This window comes from Mesocricetus auratus, unplaced genomic scaffold (assembly GCF_017639785.1).
Source record: "Mesocricetus auratus isolate SY011 unplaced genomic scaffold, BCM_Maur_2.0 Super-Scaffold_100013, whole genome shotgun sequence".
Classification (NCBI taxonomy): Eukaryota; Metazoa; Chordata; class Mammalia; order Rodentia; family Cricetidae; genus Mesocricetus; species Mesocricetus auratus.
In genome coordinates, this window is record NW_024429196.1 from 81,611,680 (window position 1) to 81,632,749 (window position 21,070).

A 21,070-nucleotide genomic window follows, 5' to 3' on the forward strand; every position below is an offset into this window, starting at 1 on the left:
TCAAGCGTTCGAACCAATTCTTTTATAAGAACTTACCCACCAAATAAAAATGCAGCATAACCCAAAGCAGTTGGTTAACCAAAGTTGGTGCTCTGACTTATTTTCCGTGGGAGTAGAAATTGGTTTAACTTTCTAAAGGGCAGTTGGGCAATACTTACAAAGTTTTAATATGCATTCTTGTTGGCTTAACATGTTTACTGTTAGGAATTTCACTCAAGTGAAGATGGGGAGAATGTTCTCCTCAGCATTGTTGGAAAAACCAGTGCCCCAGATTCTCAGGAGGTGTCTGTGAGTAGGACCAAGACAGCTGCATCGCAAGGCACCTTCCTAGAGATCCTCTGCAGGCTGTAGTGAGGCTACAATAAAACAAATGTGGCTGGAAGTTCTCAGACAGTGTCAGCCACAGAAGCAAGAAGCCATGTCCACACAGACCTGAATACCAGTTTTTTGAGATTCACAAGAACTAGTGCCACAGTAGTTATCATGGAGAGTAAGCTAGCAATGGTGGAGGAATGTTCTCCCTTCCATTATTGGTTTCCACATGAAGTCCTGTTGCCACTGAGTGGTCATCAAATGATGAAAACACGACATAGAAGCCAAGCGCAGATGGCATTCTAAGTGAGCTACAGAATTCCAAACCTCACACTGCTTGGTGCTTTGTTTAATTTGTGTTGCCTTTCCCAGCAAGTATGTAGCAAGTGTGTAGACTCATGTGAACTCTCTGCAACATTGAGTGTAGTGCACAGTCCTTAATCCCGGAGGACTCAGAAGGGCCAATTGGCCCCACTAGGTGTTGCCTTGAGTGGCTCTGGCCTTAGGGCCTGTAGGTAAGAGGCTGCTGCTGTCTGTCAGTAGGCAGCTTAGCTGTATACTGCATGGATCATTTACCCTCTCCATAAAGTAAGTCTGCTGGCTCAGAGAAGGCAGTAGAAGACCCTTGTAGCAGCTAAGATTCCGTGACTCCTGGGCTGCCTTCTGACCTTTGGAAGCCCCGAAGTGTTAGTGACCCTCAGACTGCTAAGGTGAACCGGCTTCTTCACATTGCGGATTCAGAGACTAAAGCAGCCTCATGGCAACCCATGATACCCTGCTGGGAGGGGTGCTGAGCAACTGTGTTTCAACACTGTCACTTGTGACTGCCTCTCAGTACAGCAGCTCTCCCTCCACCACTGACTCCGCCTTCTTTCACCAGCCACCCCTCCTTAGTGAAAGTGTTTGATGGTAGCCCCGTAGATTTCAAAACAAGCTGACTGCCATCTTAGGAATACCAGTAACCCTCTGAACCTTTGGTGGAGGTGGGGACACCTTGGTAACTTCCATTTCCACCTCAGTGAGGAGACTGGAGTGTGTATACAGTTCAAGTGTCATCTATATTGGGTTGAGACAGTGTTTTGAGTTCTGGGTGTATATCAGATTTTGGGAGGTGACTTGAAGCAAAATGCAGGACTCGTCCCACGGTGATGTCGCTGGCCTGGCCTGCCTGCTGCCAGGCCTTTGCAACTATGACAGTTCTAGAGCCCCGCATGGTGGAGACAGTTGCTATTCAGATTCCTGTTTCTAAAGTGAGTAAACAATATGAAATGTCACATTAGCATACAGTTAGGTGGGAGATGTCAAAACAATTAAGTAGAATGTAGCCCCCACATAACTGTTACTCACGTGGGGTTGATAGGCTTAAGAGAGCTCCCAGCTTTTAGTGGAGAAAGACCAAATAGATAATGAAGTCAAGCACCTCAGTTTCTCAAGTCAACAAAGAACAGGTGTCTCCTCTGTACCGCCTCCGCTGCTGCACCCCTGACAGCATGCTGCCAGCTGCTCTGGTGCAGCCTGGTCCTGCCTCTGACTCCCTCAGGCCCCTCCTGTGGCCCAGGGCTTCTGGATGCCAGTGTGTGTGTGTGTGTGTGTGTGTGTGTGAGTGTGTGTGTATGAGAGAAAGAGAGAGAGGGAGAGAGGGAGAGAGGGAGAGAGAGAGAGAGCTGCTAAGCGAGCACTTGATCCCCTCAGTGTGGAGTCACAGTTGACTCTTACAAACCTTGCTGCTAGCCACACACCTGTTGCCAGCCACAAGAAAAAGCAAAACAAAACAATAACAACAACAACAAAAAACAGGCCAGGAAGTCAGCAATGAAAACCTTGCTTCTATCACTTTCTTAAAGTATGTGGACCTGTGGCTTGATTTTACATCTATTCATTCATCGATTGGGGGAAGAGTGTGCATGTGTGGGTCAAGGGACAACTTTAGGGGAGTTGAGTTCTGCCCACCGAGGTTGTCAAGCTTGGGAACAAGCACCCCTACCCACTGAACCACCCTGCCAGACCTGCTCTTAGCTTTAAAAAGTGTTAAACTTTAATGTCTCTACAAGCCATCTGAGGGTCTTGTTAAAATGCGGATTCTGGTCCAGCAGTGGGGGGTCGGGGCAGGGATTCTTCCACAACCGTAAGCACCCGTGATATCAAAACACTCCCTGGATGGCCTGTGTTCAGAAGACCCAGCTCACTTTCTCCATGAGTGTAGGGTCACTGCTTCTTGCATACACATGCGTGGAATGGGGTCCAGAGGCTGAGGAGGCCTCATGGACACTCACAAGGCTGCCTGCATCTTGCTTTCCTCAGATAGAAGGTGGGGACAGCCTGGCAGCTGGTTATCCTTTTCCAATATGTCTGCACAGAGACTGGAGACACAGGAAGGTGCTGTGTCCAAAAGACAGGTGATGCTGGTGAACTTTCTTGCACACAGACAGTCACAGGGGAGGATGGCATGTGAAGGATGTGTGGCCCCACGTGGATTCCCATCCCCTGCTTGTGGCAATTGGTTCATATGAAGATACACTGCAATCCAAGTAGATAAGCATTTACGATATCTAGACCTGTTTGCCTCCTCTTTATCCAAAAATAGTTCTCTTTGCTGTCCCTTTGGTTGAACATTCACAAACCCAGCTCAACTAGTTTCTCAAAAAGGAAAGAAGGTAAACTGGACCAATCTGAAGGAAGTCCTAGCAAGGCGCATGCATGGATCCAGCAGCGTAGAGGAGCCTTCCCCGCAGTGTTGGAGATTCTCATTTCAGAGGAAATAGAGGCCCCGAGAGGTTAAGATCCTGGCCTGAGGTTACACAGTTAGAATGAGCCTACACCAGACTCACTAGTTCTTCAGTAATTATTATATGTGCCCTCTAGGGTCCTGGACATCATTTGGAACAGTTTCCTTTTTAATTAAAAATAGTACAACTATTATTTCTAGGGAAGCAAGTGTGTACGGAGGTCAGAGGAGAGATTTGCAGGGTTTGTTCTCCTTCCACCTTTATATGGCTCGAGAGATCAAATGTGGACTCGGGTGGCCAGGCTGGCTGGTGAGTGCCATTGTCCAGCGAGACGCCTCACACATCACAGACAGATTGTGTAGAAGCTGTCCATTTCTTCAGGTAAAATCCTGAAGCTCACTGTGCCTGCACTGCTGTTTCCTTTAAAAAGACACCTGTGAGGTGGTGCTCACAGCATTTGGGAGGTGGAGGATGAGGTTCAAGGCCATCTCCAACTACATAAGAAGTACACAAAGTTTGAAGCTAGCCTGAGCCATATGAGCTCTTGTTTCAAACAAACAAAAAATAACTGAGAAGGCACTGTTGTTTGTGTATTCCATACCTTTAAAATTATATTTTGGTCAGTCACAGTGCCTTCTAGCACTCAAGACATGGACACAGGGGGATCAGGAATGAAAGGTCAGTCTCAGCTCCTTCCTCAGCCTCAGCTACTTCCTCAACCTCAGCTACTTCCTCAGCCTCAGCTACTTCCTCGAGCCTCAGCTACTTAGTGAGTTTGAGGTCAGCCTGGCCCACATGAGAAACTACCCCCAATCCCAAACTATGTTGTGTAGTTAGGGGGTGTGGCTCAGTGGCGAAATGTTTTCTTAGCATGCCCCAAACAAGCACACATACACAAACCAGTTTGCTCTAGTTGGACTTCCCAGATTAAGTTCTTGGGTCCTCTTTAGAGATTTCAGTTGTATGTTTCTGGTTTATTTTCTCATTTATCTGAACCCTATCTGAGTTCTGTTACTAGACATGGGAATCTTCATAGGATTTCCAGAACTCTGGACATAGTTGGATGTTAGGGTCAGCATATGTGTCAGCTGCCCGGTTAGCGTAGCTGCGGGGAGATAATGAATGTCCCCAGTTTGTTCACCATAATACATCCCTGTCTCATATTGCATGATCTGTGGGTTGCTGTAAGCTCAGCGTGAGTTGAAGTGCTGATAGAACAGGAAGAGAAGTGCCTTGCCCAAATGTTGCTTTTGTTTGAATTTAACAAATTAGTATGTTGCCATTTGTCCCTGATGGGTTTCATTATTTGCTGAAAGGGTTTTGAGGGAGTTGACAGCATGAATGGTGTGTCCTGCAGACCTCTGAGAATTGATAAAAAGCATCTTTGTCCATTGCACAAAAGCACAACAGATATCTCCTTGAGGGACGTGTTACAAGGGGTAGCTTGTGTCACTGCAGAATAAAGCAAATCATGAAAATCCTCTCTGTTGCTGTGCACACTGTTGTATACTCTAGATTTCTCTCTCTTCTGGTTGTCGTCATCTCTGTGAATGGCGAGCAATGAGTGATCTTTTAGTAACTTTGAACTTGGGTTTCTTTTTGCCGTGTGTACACATAATGTAAGACAAGTGATTTCAAAGTATCGTAAACTCAGTTGAGTGGGAATTGCCCTAATGACTATCTAACATCCTCAGAGCTCAAGGAGGAGAGGGGAAGTGGCTTGCATGTGAGACAAGAAACTAGGAGTTGCATACAGGAGAGAAAAAAAATAAAAGTTTGGATTTAGTCAAAACAGTGCAAACTCCTGTTCTCTGCCGTTTCTGTAGTTAGATTTGGAGGGACAGATTCTCGTTCACATGCCCTCTGCATGTCCTTGAGCCCTTCTCAGAAAGCTGCTCACTTCATACCTTTGCCCATCATGGATCATAAAACGTATCCTGGGAAATATTGGTACACAGGCACACGCATGCAGGACTTCCAGTGAGAACCATGATGGAAAGCTATAAATAATGGGATCTATCAGCAATCAGATAATAACACTAATCACCAACAACTGCCAACACTTAAACTAAAACAGTCAGACACTGTGAGGAGCCATCCATCACCCTTGTCATTTTTTGCAGGGAGGGGAAGGGGGGAGTAGGCGATGCTGAGGACAGGAGACAGCAGAAGAAAGTGCTGAAGGGGATAGAAAAGTCCAAAGGCAGCCTAAACCCTGCACTGTGAGAATTTAGGAACTGAGATAAAAGGTGGGTCACATAATAAGTGAGAAGCTTTGCTATTATCTCTCCTCCTAGACTGTGATCTCCAGACCAGTATCCATGTTTCTCCTCCTTGCTGTGTAGCCTGTGTCCCTAACACAGGCCTGACACTCTTTCTAGAAAGAATCACCACTGTCCGCCCTCTGCCCTAATTGTCCAATTCTGTCTTAGTCCCAGAATGTGCATGGAGATGGACTTCTCTCTGCATGCTACCCCTGGTATCAGAGGAAGCAAATGACCTCTACTGGCTGCTAGCTCGATGGTCCAAGGCTAGTCATTTCCTCTTTCTAAGGCTGTAGAATAGAGGCTTAAGGGGAAGGCTCAGCTGAAGGGGAAACACACTACAGCTCTCTCAAGCCTGTTGGCTTTATTAATTGAAGGATTACCCTTTTGCTATTGGAAAGTTAATTTCCTAAGGAAAATACAGGCAACGTTGTAAATGACATCACAGGAGTATTATCTCCCCAGAATAAGATGTGTAACCAAGTGTGTGGTGTGTGTGTGTGTGGTTCCAGACAGCCCTCCTCTGCGGTGTCTGTTTCTCAGGTGTCTTTCTGGGTCCTTTGACAAAGGAAAAAACCAAAGAACGGACAGATCTGGTGGCTGGATCTGGGACAGGTGGAGATAGAGTTGTTCAGACTCAGACCCCAGCAAAACCAAGCTATTCATAAGTTCTGGTTGTTTTCTGTAGAAGAGACAAGGGATGCCCAGTTTTGCACAGCTTACACGTGCACCTGTACACAGACACACGTGTACACACATGTGCACTCACACTCTAGCTTTCACTGAGCTGTCTCACAAACAAGATGGTGGTTCTGTGGATGCTGTCCCTCCCTCTTCAGACTGAGAACTGGGCACTGTGTCCTCTGAGTCACCAACCAAGGAAAGCAGTTAACTTGGTAGAGATAAGGCGGGTACCCAGGAAAGCTAGGGGCAACTAATTCGTCTCAGTCTGCTCTGAACATCAGTTTTGGACCCCAAGCTCCTTTTAGTGCCAAGACTCTTTGAACTTTGATTTTCTTCCATTTCAATTTGTGGAAATAATTTTCCGCACTCTTCCTGCTAGCGGAAGTGTAAGACACCAGGCTGTCTCTGATGACTGCCAAAGTAGTGATTTCTTAGTGGAAAGTCTGCTTCCTTCTCAAGTTGCTTAACATAGCAGAAGTTTCTGGAGAACAGAGAAGCCCAGTGTTCCCTTCTAGAGTTCTTGACGTCATTTGCCTGTGGGTGGTTACAGTCCACCACCATCTCTCCAGCCACACTAAATTTTATTACACGGATTTAAAAGACACACCTTAGTGTGGCTGGCCACTGAAAGGAGCCGTTTCGCCCAGGGCTCCAATGCTAAGCTGTGGCAGAGAGAGGTTTGGTCCTGCCTCTGACTACTCCAGAATTGCATCCTCCTGGTTCAAGTTGCCATGCTCCCTTCTAGGCCTCTGTCTGGTAAATACAGAATGCTCACTCCACACTATCTCACAAGGGAACTGAAGCATCAGTGGCAAACACTGATTTGAAAGCAGTTACTTAGAGAATGTATAAGAGGTGGGGAAAAGAAAAGGCACCGTGCGTCAGGCTCTGCAGTGGGCACTTAACTTTGATTCCTTCATTTAGCTCATCACATGCAAAACAGCCCAGTGGGTTTGAGGCCGTGGAGAGCTCAGAGCTTTCTGAGAAGACAGAGGCCGACAGGCAGGCAGAGAAAGGCAGACCTGTCAGAAGTCCCCAACAAGCTAAACTTGTTAGCCACACAAGGCTTAAAAACCTAGTTGTGACACACATGCTCCAGGCTTTGGAGATATGTTTATTTATACAAACATTCTGCTCTTCAGATGCTTTCAAATGTCAGAGTTCAGTCGAGTGGTGGCAAAGTTAGCCTTTACTAAGTGGAGATATTAATCTTGCCCTAATATTTTCCCTTCTCCATTTAAAATAGTTCTGCCATCATCATCATCTGTCTCTCTCTCTCTGTCTGCCTCTCTGTCTCTGTCTCTGTCTCTCTCTGTCTCTGTCTCTCTCTCTGTCTCTGTCTCTGTCTCTCTCTGTCTCTCTCTCTGTCTCTCTCTCTCTGTCTCTGTCTCTCTCTCTCTCTCTCTCTCTCTCTCTCTCTCTCTGTCTCTCTCTCTCTCATGTTTTTAAGGGATTAGTCTCCAATGCAGAGTAGGCGTTAAATTTGGAGAAATGATCTAAGCTGCCAAAATAAGCAACTTACTCCATGACATTATGGTCTAAAAACACATGGTCGGTCTGGTCTTTCCTGCTTTGAGGCTTCCAGGGCTCATAACGTGAATAGCACTCACTTGGTGAGGCACGTGAGTGGAAATCATGCCACACAGAGTTGTGACTCAGGTCTGCTCTCAGAAAAACTGAGGTAATGGCTATTAATATTTTATTTCATACATTATAGTGTTTGCAAAAGCAAACACGCTGTAGTTAAGGTTACCCGTGTTACCGTGCCAGCATTACCCAGTGTTTCTTCATACCAGGCTTTCCCCCCACCCCCACCCCCGGAAGGTGTTTTAGCCTAAAGGTGATTTTTTTTTTATGATGCTTAGAGTTAAATGAATGGAAAATGAGAAAAAAAAAAAACAAGAGGGTGACCTGTTGTTGTTACCAAACTGTGCCAGCATTATGAAAAACAGCAGTAGATGCCATTCTGTTTGTATTTGTTATTTTCCTTTCACATTAAACCAGTGGCCAGAAATAAAAAATGGATAAAAAGATGTGGTTGAAATTTCCATTAAGAGCACCCTTACCAGCAGAAGAAATCCCAGGACTAACCAAGCCTTACTAATCTGGCTTCTGTTAGCAGGGTGTGGCATTGTCTCCATATCTGTGATGTGGCTACAGAGGTGTCAGACCAGATTTCTTCCCCAAGTCTCCGTAAGTTTCTAGCCATTGGTTGGCTCTGCTGTGACCAGATTTTGTAAAATGGAGTTTGGTGTTTTGCAGCCTTAGGGCTGCCAGGACTTCACTGTGACAGTTACAGGCAGCTCCCACTCTTGTGAGTGTCCAGCAATCTCAGAAGACCCCACACCTTCCCTGCATTGATGCTAAGTCATCTGTGCCCTTCTGTCCCCTGCCTGTTACCCCAAGACCATCCGCCCTCTGGGTACCATAGGCCTGGAGCCTCTGTCACTGTCCTGAGTTAATCCTTCTTCCCCCGGAGTAGTTTCCTTCTTGAACAGTACACTATGCTGGCAGTTCCTGTTTTCCATCTTTGAATAAAACACGTGCTTAACCCCGAAGCACCGGCTTCCCGTTGGCCAGGCAGATTACAGAGGGCACTGGTCTCAGTGTAGCTCTCTGAAGACAGCAAGTAGCATTGCCTGGGTCCTGTCTGATCTCTGTGCTTTTAGACATTGGTGTGTAACAGCACCTGTGACTTGTTGCAGAGAGGAGTCTGTGGGGGAGAAAGCTCTGTTAGGATGAGCCCTGTGAAATCACCCATACAGATTGAGGGCCTCACCTGAAAAGTGCCTGCTGCACTAGCACAAGCACCTGAGTTCAGTCCCTGCACCCATGTAAAAGCTAGGCATGGGCCAGTGCCTCCCATCCCACCAGGGACGTGGAGGTGGGAAGACCCCTGGATTTCCATGCCCAGCCAGTCTAGACAAATTGGTGAGCCCCAGCCAGGTTCAGGGAGAGCCCTGTCTCAAAAAAACAACATCAAATCTTGACCTCTGACCTCCACGTAAGCTTCCATACATATGTACACATACAGGGGACCGGATCCTGTAGTGGTTGCCATACATGCTTAATAAGATGGATTTCTGATGGGCATTTTGTCACAGCCCCAATAGCCTTCAGAACTGAGTATTGTTTTCAGAACTACTTTTTACTGTTGCTGTTCGGTGTGTTCTGTTTTCCTGAATCCTACTTGTAGTCACATTAGAAATAACTGACTCCAGTAGGAGGGATGGTTCACCATGCTCCATAGTCGCTGCTTGGCCCCTGGCTGCTGATCCCCCATCCCCTTAAAGTAGTGACTCAGAATGAACTTTCCGTTGTTACTTCTCCCCGTCTCTGTTTGGAAGCAGAGCATCCCTGGCTCCGTGTTGTAGCTGTGTGATGCCATTTCAGTTGCAATGTAGTTATGCAGCTGGCCAGGATGGAGAGGGTGTGTTGTTGCTGCATATTTTTACTGTCTGAAGGGAAATGAAACAAACAAGGCTGTATGAGAGCCTCCATGCTGTCTCAAAACATCTGGAAGACACCACGCACCTTTCACTTGGTTCCGTGGCAAAAGCAAAATCAGTCCAAGAGATTCAGAGAGTGTGCCTGTGGGTGCAAGCAGGTGTGTGTGTGTGTGTGTGTGTGTGTGTGTGTGTGTGTGTTTGCATGCCTCTCAAACTGGTTCTGAGTTGAGCACATTGAACTATAAGGCCTGGACTGTGGGTCTCTCTAATGTCGTTTCTATTCACAATTTAGTGAACTGTCTCTTTCTGAAGCTTTCTTATTTTAAGAGCTGCCTTTAAGAAATGGGTGGCTATTATGAGACAGAAGGCTACAGTAAGCTTCTGTAGCCAGCCCTGTAGGGTTCCATGTACCCTGACAATTTACCTGCCATTTAGAATCAAAATGCCTAAGACAGTCCTCCCCTTGCTGCCTCACAACTAGATAACCACAAAAAGACCAGTGCTGCTGGTATAGGTCCTATTCATGTCGTCCATGTTGAACATGAGGATGATGACTGAAACTGTGGTAGCCAAGCTTGGGACCGTGCATGTATGGAAGAAAATAGGAAGGCCTGGAGTTCTGGTTAGTCCCTGAACCAGAGGTCTCAGTCCCATGAAGGAGACAGCCTGTGCTATATGGCGGTCTCAGTCTGTCTTCTGTTGTTTACAGCTGGGGGTAGACAGCCACTACCTGGGACTGGGACATAGGAGGGACTGTTTAGAAGGAGGGGATTCTATGGACCATGGTAAGCATGCCCAAAGAGGAGAATCAAGGGAGCCATTCAGAGAAATGAACTCCAGCTGGTGCCTCATGCAACACACGAACTTCTCTGGGGGGAGAATGGGAAAGAAATATGGAGCTCGTAAGGGAAGAGGTCAGCTAGACGCATGAGGTTCCAAGGGGGGAAGAAACGTGTGTTTATTTTGTTTCTGGGAAGGTTTATTGCCTTTTAAAAGGCATGCTGTTAAGCTGAATGCTTTGAGAATGACCATCTGCCCCTCACTCTCTAGGACCACCCTGGAGAGCAATGGGCATCCTGTGCCTTGGTCTCCTTGAGCTGCCCTTGGTATGCCTGTGGGGTTGCCATCCCAAGTCAGGAGGCTTGGCTACTGTTCTTGAAGCTCACTTATTTATGAGTCCCCTCATGCCCAGGTGATTTTTCATCCCCAACAGCCTCCTTGATGCAGATGATCCTTTCTAAAATCAAGAGCCATTCCCTTTGCACACTGAGATTTCTGAGCAGATAAGGATAATCCCAGCACGCTAATCCTTTTAACAAAGGTGGTGATGTACCCTGTGGCAGCTGAATAGTTCTTTCCAAGCAGAGAGAACAATCAGTGAATTCATTCATTTAATTCATGAACTTTTTTTCTGTTTACACTTTAAACAAACATGTCAGTTGTTTGCCTAGCTAACAAGCTCTGCCTTCATTATAAGCCATTAGTGGCTAGTAATCATGGAAGCTGTGTTTGGATTTCAGAAACACAATAAAAGTAATTAATTCCACCCTCAAAAATTTGCAACTTCTAGTGGCTGACCCTGTCTAGGCTGAAACATGTGTCTTTGCCCTCTCTGTGAAGCAGAACTTCCTAAGTCTTTCCATGGCTCATAAACTAAGGTGGTAGAACCTGCCAGCTCAAATGCCCACAGAAGGTGAGGCAGCAAGCTTAAACTAGCGCCAGAGGAGTGACCTCCAAGAGTCTTGAGTCTCCACTTTGAATGAAGAGGTGAATGTGAGAAGTGTTTCTCTTGCCTCTACTTCTCCCTTAGCTTTATTTTTAATCGATACATAAAAAAGTATGCGTGTCAAGTGGGGAATATGAGGTATCTATAAAAGTGCACTGGTGAAATGCTTGCATCAGTTGGAGCACTCTTATAAGAACCCCATCTTCCTTCAGTGACCGTCACCCTCATCGCCTCTGCCATCACCACCACCAACACTGCTGCCGCCTCTTCAGCTGTCAGGGGGCTTAGAGCATCCTCTTCCATTGTCTCTTTGTGAGTTTCATCTCTGCCTGATTACAGAGCTGGCGTCATGCCTCCTCCCCAATTAGCTTCTTGCTTCCCGGTAATGTGGCTCTCTGGCAAAGGGAAACATGAACTTCCTTTGTACCTCAGCATCTTGCTTCCAGAGCTCTCCATCAACTTCAGTGCTTCTGTTGTACCTGTTCCTCTGCAGACTGACCTTGCTGCTTCACATAACCCTTTGCCTGCCCCTGCAGAGCACCGAGGTGAATTTGGGGTCCTCAGATTCTGTGTCTACTGCATCTTAAGTTTGTATCTACTACTTTCTGGCCATATGTCTACTACTTTGGGGGAAATCCCCCAGTTTGCCTTTTCTAGATGAGGCTTGTGGACCCAGTGAGTGCATTTCAAGGGACGCCGTAATCAAACTGTTCTTGTAGAAGGTAGTTGCAGGCTATCTGTCCAGACTTGCCTCCTCATAGAGCAGTTTCCAGGCGTCCATGTAACCACAAATGACGGAATCTTGTATACAGTGTATTCCATATTATAATTCTGGGTCTACCATTCATTGTACTGCCCTTTTGGGACAAAGCTAAATGAATCATGATATTAAATTAAGGCATGTCCTGTGTCATGGTGGAGGCTCATTTGATTAGCTCTGTGGGAACAAACATCATTGCTCTGGTTGAGAGGTGAGGGAGTAGAGGGAATCATGTTTTGTCATCTGTGTGCTCCAGTGGGTGATAATTGGAAAGTAGTTACCAGGGCCCCCCCCCCCAGAAAACATACAGCTTCCAGCAACAATGCAGTTAAAGACAATTCAAAACATAAATTGCAATATAGTCAATATTTGCTAAAATAGTGTGTTTGGGTGTGACTCTGAAATGCCAGAAACAGAGTTGCCGTAGTGTTGATAACTCAAAAAAGAAGACCACTAGGGAAGTTCATGACCTTTAAGATGTAGGAAACTAAGATGGATTTTGCTTTGATTCTTTATCATTAAAACACAAAACACTCACATTCAATTTCATTGAAGTTTTAGAAGGGGAAAAACATTCATTGTTTACTTCCCAGTGAACAGCAGCGAAATCAAGGTGTAACCAGCTGCCCATAGTTGAGCCTTCACTGTACTTGAGTAGTTAATTGAGAGGTAAAGCCTAGGCCAAGGTCTCTCTGTGTATATTGTTGCTTGTTGGGACAGAAATGCAGTGTCTGCCACTCTGCCAATCCCTACAGCACCTGTGGAGCCGCTGCTGAGGTGGCCACTGCCTTCCAAAGTTGGATGGTCTTTGCACTGGTGTTAGTAGTCACTGATTTCCAGCAGAGCTCAGCCAAACTAGGAGAGTGGCAACACTGGCTGATCTCTAAAGCCCTTTCCCTTCCCAGACTCTCCTTCTCTTGTCGTCTGCACCGTGCCTTAGAACCTGTCTCCATTTCTCATAAACACCCGTATAGCCCAGTGGGACCAAGGTGTGGGCCAAGTGATTTCTCCCAAGATAATTTACATGTCAAACCTAAGATTATGAGCTTGGAGCTCTGATACCTTGGCCTACTGGACTCTTTCCTTTGTTTGGTTTGATGGGGGTTTGTTTTGTTGTTTTTATTCTTTTTAATCTTTTTAGACAGGGTTTCAATATATGAGTATATGTAGCCCATGGTAGACTTGAACCTTGAGATGATCTTCCTCCCACGGCATCCCACGGCATCCCACGTGCTGGAATTCAAGGTGTATGCCTCTGTGTTAGTCAGGGTTCTATAGAAAGGACAGAACCGTCAAGCTGTGTGCTAGTTAGTTTTTGTCAATGTCACACAAGCCTAGGCACACCTATGAAGAGGGATGCTCAACTAGGGACTTGCCTCCATCAGATTGGCCTGTGGGCTTGTCTATCAGGCATTTCATTGATTGCTCATTGCTACAGGAGGACCCCGCCCACCTGAGCCACCAGTGCCGTCCCTGGGCAGGTGGGCAGGCCTAGGCTGTGAAGGAAAGGTAAGGTGAGCAGTCCCATAAGCAATGTTCTGCAGTCTCTGCCTCCACCCCCCCCCCCAGGGTCCTGTCTCAGCTGTCCCCAGTAAGAGATTGCTGATGTGGAAGTATAAGCTGAAACATAACCTTCTTAGCAAGGCAGTGCTGACCTGTGTTTTATCACGGCGACATAGAAGCTAAGTAGGATAAGCTGGCCACCACCATACCACAGCCCCTACCACAGCCCCCATCACAGCCACCAGGCGTGGCTGACGGGCGTGGCTAGTGTATTGTTTCAGATGCAGTGTCCTCTCTGCTTTTGCTGCCTGCCACATTCATCTCCTCCTCCACACTGTTTTTTATTTCCTGTTAATGTCTTATTATCTACTTGTAGTGATCTATTGTTTGTAATCTAGCAAAAAAAAAAGCTTGCTGAAGATTAGAATGCAGAGCTAAGCCACTAGTTAATCACACACACACACGCACACACACACACATACACTAAGCCACTAGTTAATCACACACACACACACACACACACAAAGCCACTAGTTAATCACACACCTGGTCAAGGGTTAAGTCCCTAGTTAGCCACACACACACACACACACACACACACACACACACACACACACACACACACACACTAAGCCACTAGTTAATCACACACACACACACACTAAGCCACTAGTTAATCACACACACACACACACACACACACACACACTAAGCCACTAGTTAATCACACACCTGGTCAAGGGCTAAGTCATTAGTTAGCCACACACACACACACACACACACACACTAAGCCACTAGTTAATCACACACACACACACACACACACACACTAAGCCACTAGTTAATCACACACCTGGTCAAGGGCTAAGTCATTAGTTAGACACACACACACACACACACACACACACACTAAGCCACTAGTTAATCACACACCTGGTCAAGGGCTAAGTCCCTAGTTAGCCACACACACACACACACACACACACACACTAAGCCACTAGTTAATCACACACCTGGTCAAGGGCTAAGTCATTAGTTAGCCACACACACACACACACACACACACACACACTAAGCCACTAGTTAATCACACACCTGGTCAAGGGCTAAGTCCCTAGTTAGCCACACACACACACACACACACACACACACACACACACACACTAAGCCACTAGTTAATCACACACCTGGTCAAGGGCTAAGTCCCTAGTTAGCCACACACACACACACACACACTAAGCCACTAGTTAATCACACACCTGGTCAAGGGCTAAGTCATTAGTTAGCCACACACACACACACACACTAAGCTACTAGTTAGTCACATACCTAAGTCACTAGTTAGCCATAGAGGACAGGCAGTGGTGGCCACCCCTTTAATCCCAGCACTTAGGAGACAGAGGCAGATGGATCTCTGTGAGTTCAAGGCCACTCTGGGCTACATGAGAGTGAATCAATAGTCTAAAAGAAAAACAGTTCAGGGCTTCAGTCCCAGCACTAAAGGGAATACATGACAGGAGCTCAGTGCAGGCTGGATATAGTGAGCCTGAGGATTCGTGGAGACAGGATCAGCCCTTTCAGCCCAAGGCAGAGGTAAGAGCTAGTGGCTGGCTGCTTTGCTTCTCTGGTCTTCAGTCAAGGTTCATTTGTTAGACTGCAAACAATAAGTCACCACATCTCCTTGCTCATCCCTTTCCTTACTGCCCCCCGGGCTGTTTCTTCCTCCTCCACTTTCTTTATCCCTGGTCCTCCATTTACCCAGTGCCCTCTCTATCACATTTAGTTTATGATTGTTCACTCCCCCCACCCCCAAGCCTTTAGTGAAAATAGGTGTGTGACCCTTCCAGGGCCTTTGGAGCCCTATACCAGAGACTGACCTCACCTGTCTCTCTAAGGAGCCCCTTAAGATAAACATAAGGGCGTCAGTTGTGGAGTAGTCTCTCTCCCTCTCCTGGGCTCTCTTTTTTTCTTCTTACTGGGAAGAGGGTAAAATATTGCTGATCCAAAGGCTTATTTTTATCAGGCCACCTCTGGCTGTGATGTAACCATAGGAAGTGGATATCCTAAGACATGGATGGTGGCTTCATTTCCATGGCTCTCTGACAAAACACTGAGAAATCTGAGGTCGTCACACCAGGGATTTGAACTACAAAGAAAAGCAGGGGCCCAGCAGCTGTGGCTGAGCCCAAGGAGTCTTGGCTAGAGTGGACCAGAATGGGGATGAGTCAGGACTGCTTGGGTTCAGCTCCATTGCCTGCTAGCTGTGGCCTAGCGACTTTACTTGCCAACCTTGGGAGAGGAACTCTGCGTGCCTTACTTTCACTGTCTGTAGAATGGGATGATAAATACCTTTTCTAATATTGGGGTAGAGCCAGTGAGACAGTGCTCAGTGGGGAGCAGATATGTGAGCAGTGTGTATCTCAGGAAAGGATAGCAAGAAGGGATGCTGGGCTGTGGAGACAGATACTCAATCAAGAGATCACCACATGAATGTCCAGCAGGGGAGCAATGTGGGTGATCTCAGGGTTAGAGAGGCAGAGACAGAGAATGAGTTAATGAGCCTCAGGCTAGTGAGAGACCCTGTCTCTGAAAAACAAGGTGGGCAGCTCCTGAGAAACATCCAGTGTTCATCTCTGACTCACACACACACACACACACACACTCACACACACACATACACACACACTCACAATGTTGATAAAATGTAAAGCTTGCAGCCCTCGGGTTAGTTTCAGCTAACACTCATCCAGATGAATGAATGATTAGATATTATTACTTATTTTAAAGAAATTTTATTCGTTCAGGTTCAGTCACTTGCTGCCAAACCTCACAACCGAATTATAATCTGCCAGCCCCACTTGGTGGAAAGAGAGTCCCCCAAAACACTGGTTAGACTTAGCAACTTTCCCCTAGCTGTTCATTCAGAACTATGTCCTCTTGAGTTTCCTGCCAGTCTCTTAATTTGAAAACTGATCATCTTCCACACAGACCCTTTGAAGGATTGTCCACCACAGTGAGTCTCGGGTGAGGAAGATGGGAAATGGCCATTCACTGTTGACTAGTCACAGAGGTAGAGGGGAGAAAATTCTGCCAGCCCTTCTAGGCCGTCCACTGTGGCCCTTGAGGTGGCAGATGGCCTTCCCTACATTAGGCCACAGTCGACGAAGAGAGTTTGACTCCAGGGGCAGGAGCTCGTGGTAAATGTCCTGGCTGGGAGCAGGTGTGAACCTGAGAGGGTGGGTGTCTCTTCTTGAGATCGCCCCCAGCCTCCTATGCCTGTGTATATCAGCTGCCTCAACCACGTCAGCATGCTGTTAAACCACGCAAGAGAAGGTTGCTTTTATGAGATTGACTCTAAGATCTTTGGAACTATCCAAGTGGACCCTGGCAAGGGGGAGAGAGCTCCTTGCCTTCTTCCAGGTCCTCTCTTCCTCTCAGGCACATGGATGATGAAATTTAGAAAAGTGTTACAGTTTGCTAGAAGTTCCAGCTTAGTAAGCATGTCTACATGGCACATCTGCAGAAGTACGTTTGGCCACTCCTCCCCTCCCTCCCTCCCCTTTCCCGCCTCACACCCCACTGAGGACTCAGCCTGGGGCGGAGGTGGCAGCTCCCACCCGCCTGCCTTTCTGCCCACTCAGCCTGCTGTGACCTGCTACAGAGGCTTGCAGCTTCTGGCTTGAACGGCTAAGTGCTTGCTCACTCTCCCTAAGCAGCAAGATGGGCCTGCTGGTATGGCCTCCCTGGAAAAAAAGCAGAAATAAATCAAACACCAGCTCCTACTTAAGATCTGATGAAATTCTCCATTTCCTCTCCAAATTAAATTCCTCCTGCAGGAAGGGAGCAGCTCCTAGGAGTCACAAAGGCCCTCCTTCCTTCTCTGCTGGAAGTGTGTTTTAAATTAATGGACACAACACTCTATTTTTCTTAACCTTTAGTTTTTCTGTGCATTGGTATTTTGTGTGCATGCATGTCTGTGTGAGGGTGTCAGAAGCCCTGGAACTGGAGTCACAGACAGGTGTGAGCTGCCGTGTGGGTGCCGGGAACTGAACCTGGGTCCTCTGGTAGAGCAGCTGCTGAGCCATCTCTCCAGCCACGTGGACACAACATTCTAATCTGACTGGGTAGGTCGTGTTAAGGGATGGTCTAAGAGACCATTCTCAGGCCGGGGTAAGCATCAGGCATCTGGTGCCCTTGGACTCTGTGGAGGAGTGTCCGCTACCATGCTGGTGGTCTCTCTGCTGAGGCTCTGAACATCCCAGGTCTGCCTGTCCACCCCACCCCCACACGCCCCATGTACAGCAGAGAGAACGTGGCCTAGAATTCCAGAGTGGCTGTTACTTTGAGATTTAAAACATCAATCCATCTCATTTGGAAAAACAGTAAATTCAGTGACAAAACAAATAGAAAAAACACCTTCGTTTTTAGTGTGAAGATGTGAGCAGTGTGTTTGTTCTCCCCATGTCCTGATGGTAAATCAGCAGCCTGGCGTTTGTAAAGATAGCTGACCTCTCTTCCAGGGTGTAAGAGAGCAGCCCTGTTTTCCAAGGGCTTTGTCAGAAGGGAAGCCTGAGCCAGTGGATTTGAGCTGAGAACTTGGGACTTGGCTGTGCACCTGGGAGTGGGTCTTGCCCAGCAAGGTCACCATAGCCTAGACATTCTGAAAGCTCCTCCGTTGTGGGGGTGCCGTCCATGCTGACAGGGGACATTAGCTGTTGCTCCTCAAAGAGAGCTGAGGTGTATTGTTTTCTTTACTAGCTGCTGAGGAAAGCAGAGGTCTAAAAAGTCTGCTTACCCTGAAAAAATCTGGCAGTTGAGTCAGGAAGACGGGAGGAACTTCTCCCTGAAGGAATGTCCTGGCCATCCTTTATGTCCAAGTTTGTTTTAACACCCTGAGAAAGATCCTCCAACCCCACCCGGTAGAGCAGTTCTCAACCTGTGGGTCCTGACCCTGTTAGGTATTGAACAACCCTTTCACAGGGGTCACCTAAGAGAAAACACAGATATTACAATTTGTAACAGCAGCAATATTACAGTTATGAAGTAGCAAAAAAGTAACTTATGGTCAGGGGTCGCCACAGCATGAAGAACTATAGAGTAAAGGGTTGCAGCTTTAGGAAGGTTGAAAATGACTATTCTAACAGGTGAAACTAATGCAGGGCAGAGATAGCCACTGGAAGCTAGGGAGTCAGGACCCCACGAGGACATTGGTTTCCAGGGAGAGGCCTCTAGTGATCACAGGATCATTGTAACAAGCTGGACACCCTAACTTCTGCTTCCTCCAAGCTGTCAGGAGATGACACATTTCCTTCTCCCTCAAGGACAGTAGGAAATTGTTTACTGTTAGCTGGGAAGAAAGGGTTGAGGGAAGGAAATGGGAGCTTGTCTTGGATTCCTCTACATCTTCCCCAAGCCCATCCCAGAGGTAGGAAGGGAAATCTGGTGGAGATGATTGTTTGAGGAAGAAAAACTGAAGGATGGACAATGAAACTCCTTTGCCATAGGCCACCCTTACGAACCCCTCTTGCCTTAGCCACTCAAATGGGCCTTGTTTGACTGGGCCTCCAAAGGTCCAAAGCAGTGCACCCCATAAAGAGGCAGTCCGCCTGCAAGCCCACTCACCCCCTTTTGAACCTCCTGGCTTGAGCCAGGAGCAGCTGTCTAGTGTCTGCCCACATGGCCATGGCTGTCCCTCTGGCCAGTGGACCCTTTCCAGGCAGACTCATCTTTGGGCCTGCTCATGCAGTCTGAAGTTACTCTGTTTTGTTTTAGCTACAGGGTGCGCTGCTGCCAGCAGTATGTCTGGAATGTTATTTACTCTTGCATTTCTGTGGTTTTCTGTGTAGCATCGCACTTGGCAGAGCCGGGGTCATTGATTTGAGAATTCCGGGTTGTGCCGTTTTTCTCTCTTGGTAAGGTAAAGGGGAGGCCGGGCCCCTGTGCGTTGCAGGTTCCCTCCTTGCCTTCCTCCTTACATTTTTGTCTGAACTAGTAATCTGCTCAATCCCTGGTGCCTGTTGCACCGCACCCCTTTGTCCTCAGTGCCTCAACTCTGCTTTTAATATGTGGGGTTTCTGTGGGCTTTCCGGAAAGCCTGGCAGATGCTTTTTCATTTGCGTGCCTACCCTGTTATTACTTCACATGAAAGCTGTCTATTTTGGCAGTCCTGAGTCCCGCGATTGCAATTTAGCTCTCTGAGCTGAATGGGTGATATTGTGTAAGGGAAATATAGGTGGGGTTTTTCTCTCTAATGGTGGCTGTGGGGGTGGGCCAGAAATCTGCACGCCACCGTCTTGGCTTGTGCGGAGCTGACATGATGGCAAACAAACGGCTTTTGAAAGAAGGAACTGGTGTGTGTAGTTCCTTACTTTGAAAGTTCTCACAACTCACTCGCTTTAATCCGTGGGTTTGTTTTTAAAGAGCACACTCTGCTTTAGGAAGAACACAAATGAGCCCTAAGTGCTGGAGGTGGGAGAAGCCAAGCGAGGAGTCTGTTTGTCTCTCCCTCCTGACAGCTGCCTCCTCCCCCTTCACCTATGCAGTTTTAATCATGGTGTTTGGAGTTACAGAAGAAGCTATGGAAAATGAGATTAGATGGCTCCCCCACCTGTCGCCGGGCCCCCAGGGCTGCTTGCACCCCTGGGAGGGATAGTGTCCCTCCTTCACTCTCATGATTCTCTGGTCACATGAGTCCCTAAGGGCCGGCAGCTCGCACGTAGAGTCTTTGTTTTGTAGGCACAGGGCAGTCTCTGGACTGCTCGGGAGTCGCCCCCCCCCAGGACACCTGTTTGGCTGTTGACTCACAGTTGGCCCCAGTGTGACATGGAAGGTTCGAGGTTCTATTCTTTTCCGCTCTTCCTGGCCTTCCGCGTGACTCCCCGATTTGCCTGTGAGCTGCTGGGATTTTTGGCCGGACATTCTTCTTTGATCACTCTCCTGACAGCATGGGCTTCACATTCTCACACCTGTTCTTCTTTTACAGTCCAGATTTCATAGTAAACGTTTCCATTGCCTTGTAATTTTTTTCAGTATAAAACTTAGTGCAGGTTACTTATTACAGGTAATAGGAGCCCGATGACGAAGACAACCACTGGCAGAAACAGCGACTTGGACAGCTGCCAGTAACGTAAACTGCCGCTTGATTTAGGTCTAAAAGCATCGAAGCCACAGCTATCCATCATGACCTGGCACGCACACAGTAATAACAGACTCCGAGGGCTAAGAAAGCCGCCCCGCCGAGTAGCCACGGGGACAGGCACTAACAGGACTCTTCATGTTTTCTATCCCATTATCCGCAGCCCACACATCATCTTCCTCTCTCAGAGCATCTTAAGAGGCACGAGCCATCTCTGTGGGACCCGTCTCTGCCACGAAATTGCTCACGCCTGGTTCGGCCTAGCCATCGGGGCCCGAGACTGGACAGAGGAGTGGCTCAGCGAAGGGTTCGCCACTCACTTGGAAGATGTATTTTGGGCTGAAGCACAGCAGGTGGGCTCAAAGAATTTCCCTCCCCAGAACCAGGTTCCGTTTTCATTTACCCCATTCACTCAATAGTTACATGCTGAGTGCACGAGGCACTAGGTTTGCTGGATAATTAACTGTACGAAGACTGCTCTCTCCAAGCACACAATCTTGAGACGGAGGGA

The 21,070-nt window shown here is 47.4% G+C and overlaps 1 protein-coding gene and 1 long non-coding RNA gene across 5 annotated transcripts in view; one reads left to right on the forward strand and one right to left on the reverse strand.

Moving 5' to 3' along the window:
* Positions 1-21,070, forward strand: part of Aopep (aminopeptidase O (putative)) — a 286,649-nt gene that overhangs the window by 136,413 nt on the left and 129,166 nt on the right. For all 4 annotated transcript variants that reach the window (XM_040756128.1, XM_040756129.1, XM_013119352.3 and 1 more), the window contains exon 6: positions 20,723-20,912. In XM_040756128.1, coding sequence (XP_040612062.1) covers positions 20,723-20,912 — 190 coding nt within the window. The remainder of the gene's footprint in view (positions 1-20,722; positions 20,913-21,070) is intronic.
* LOC121143707 lies at positions 17,024-20,181 on the reverse strand. The gene is made up of 3 exons (XR_005881030.1): positions 20,032-20,181; positions 18,220-18,411; positions 17,024-17,167 (listed from the first exon to the last, which is right to left on the reverse strand). It is a non-coding gene; the product is annotated as an uncharacterized LOC121143707 (long non-coding RNA).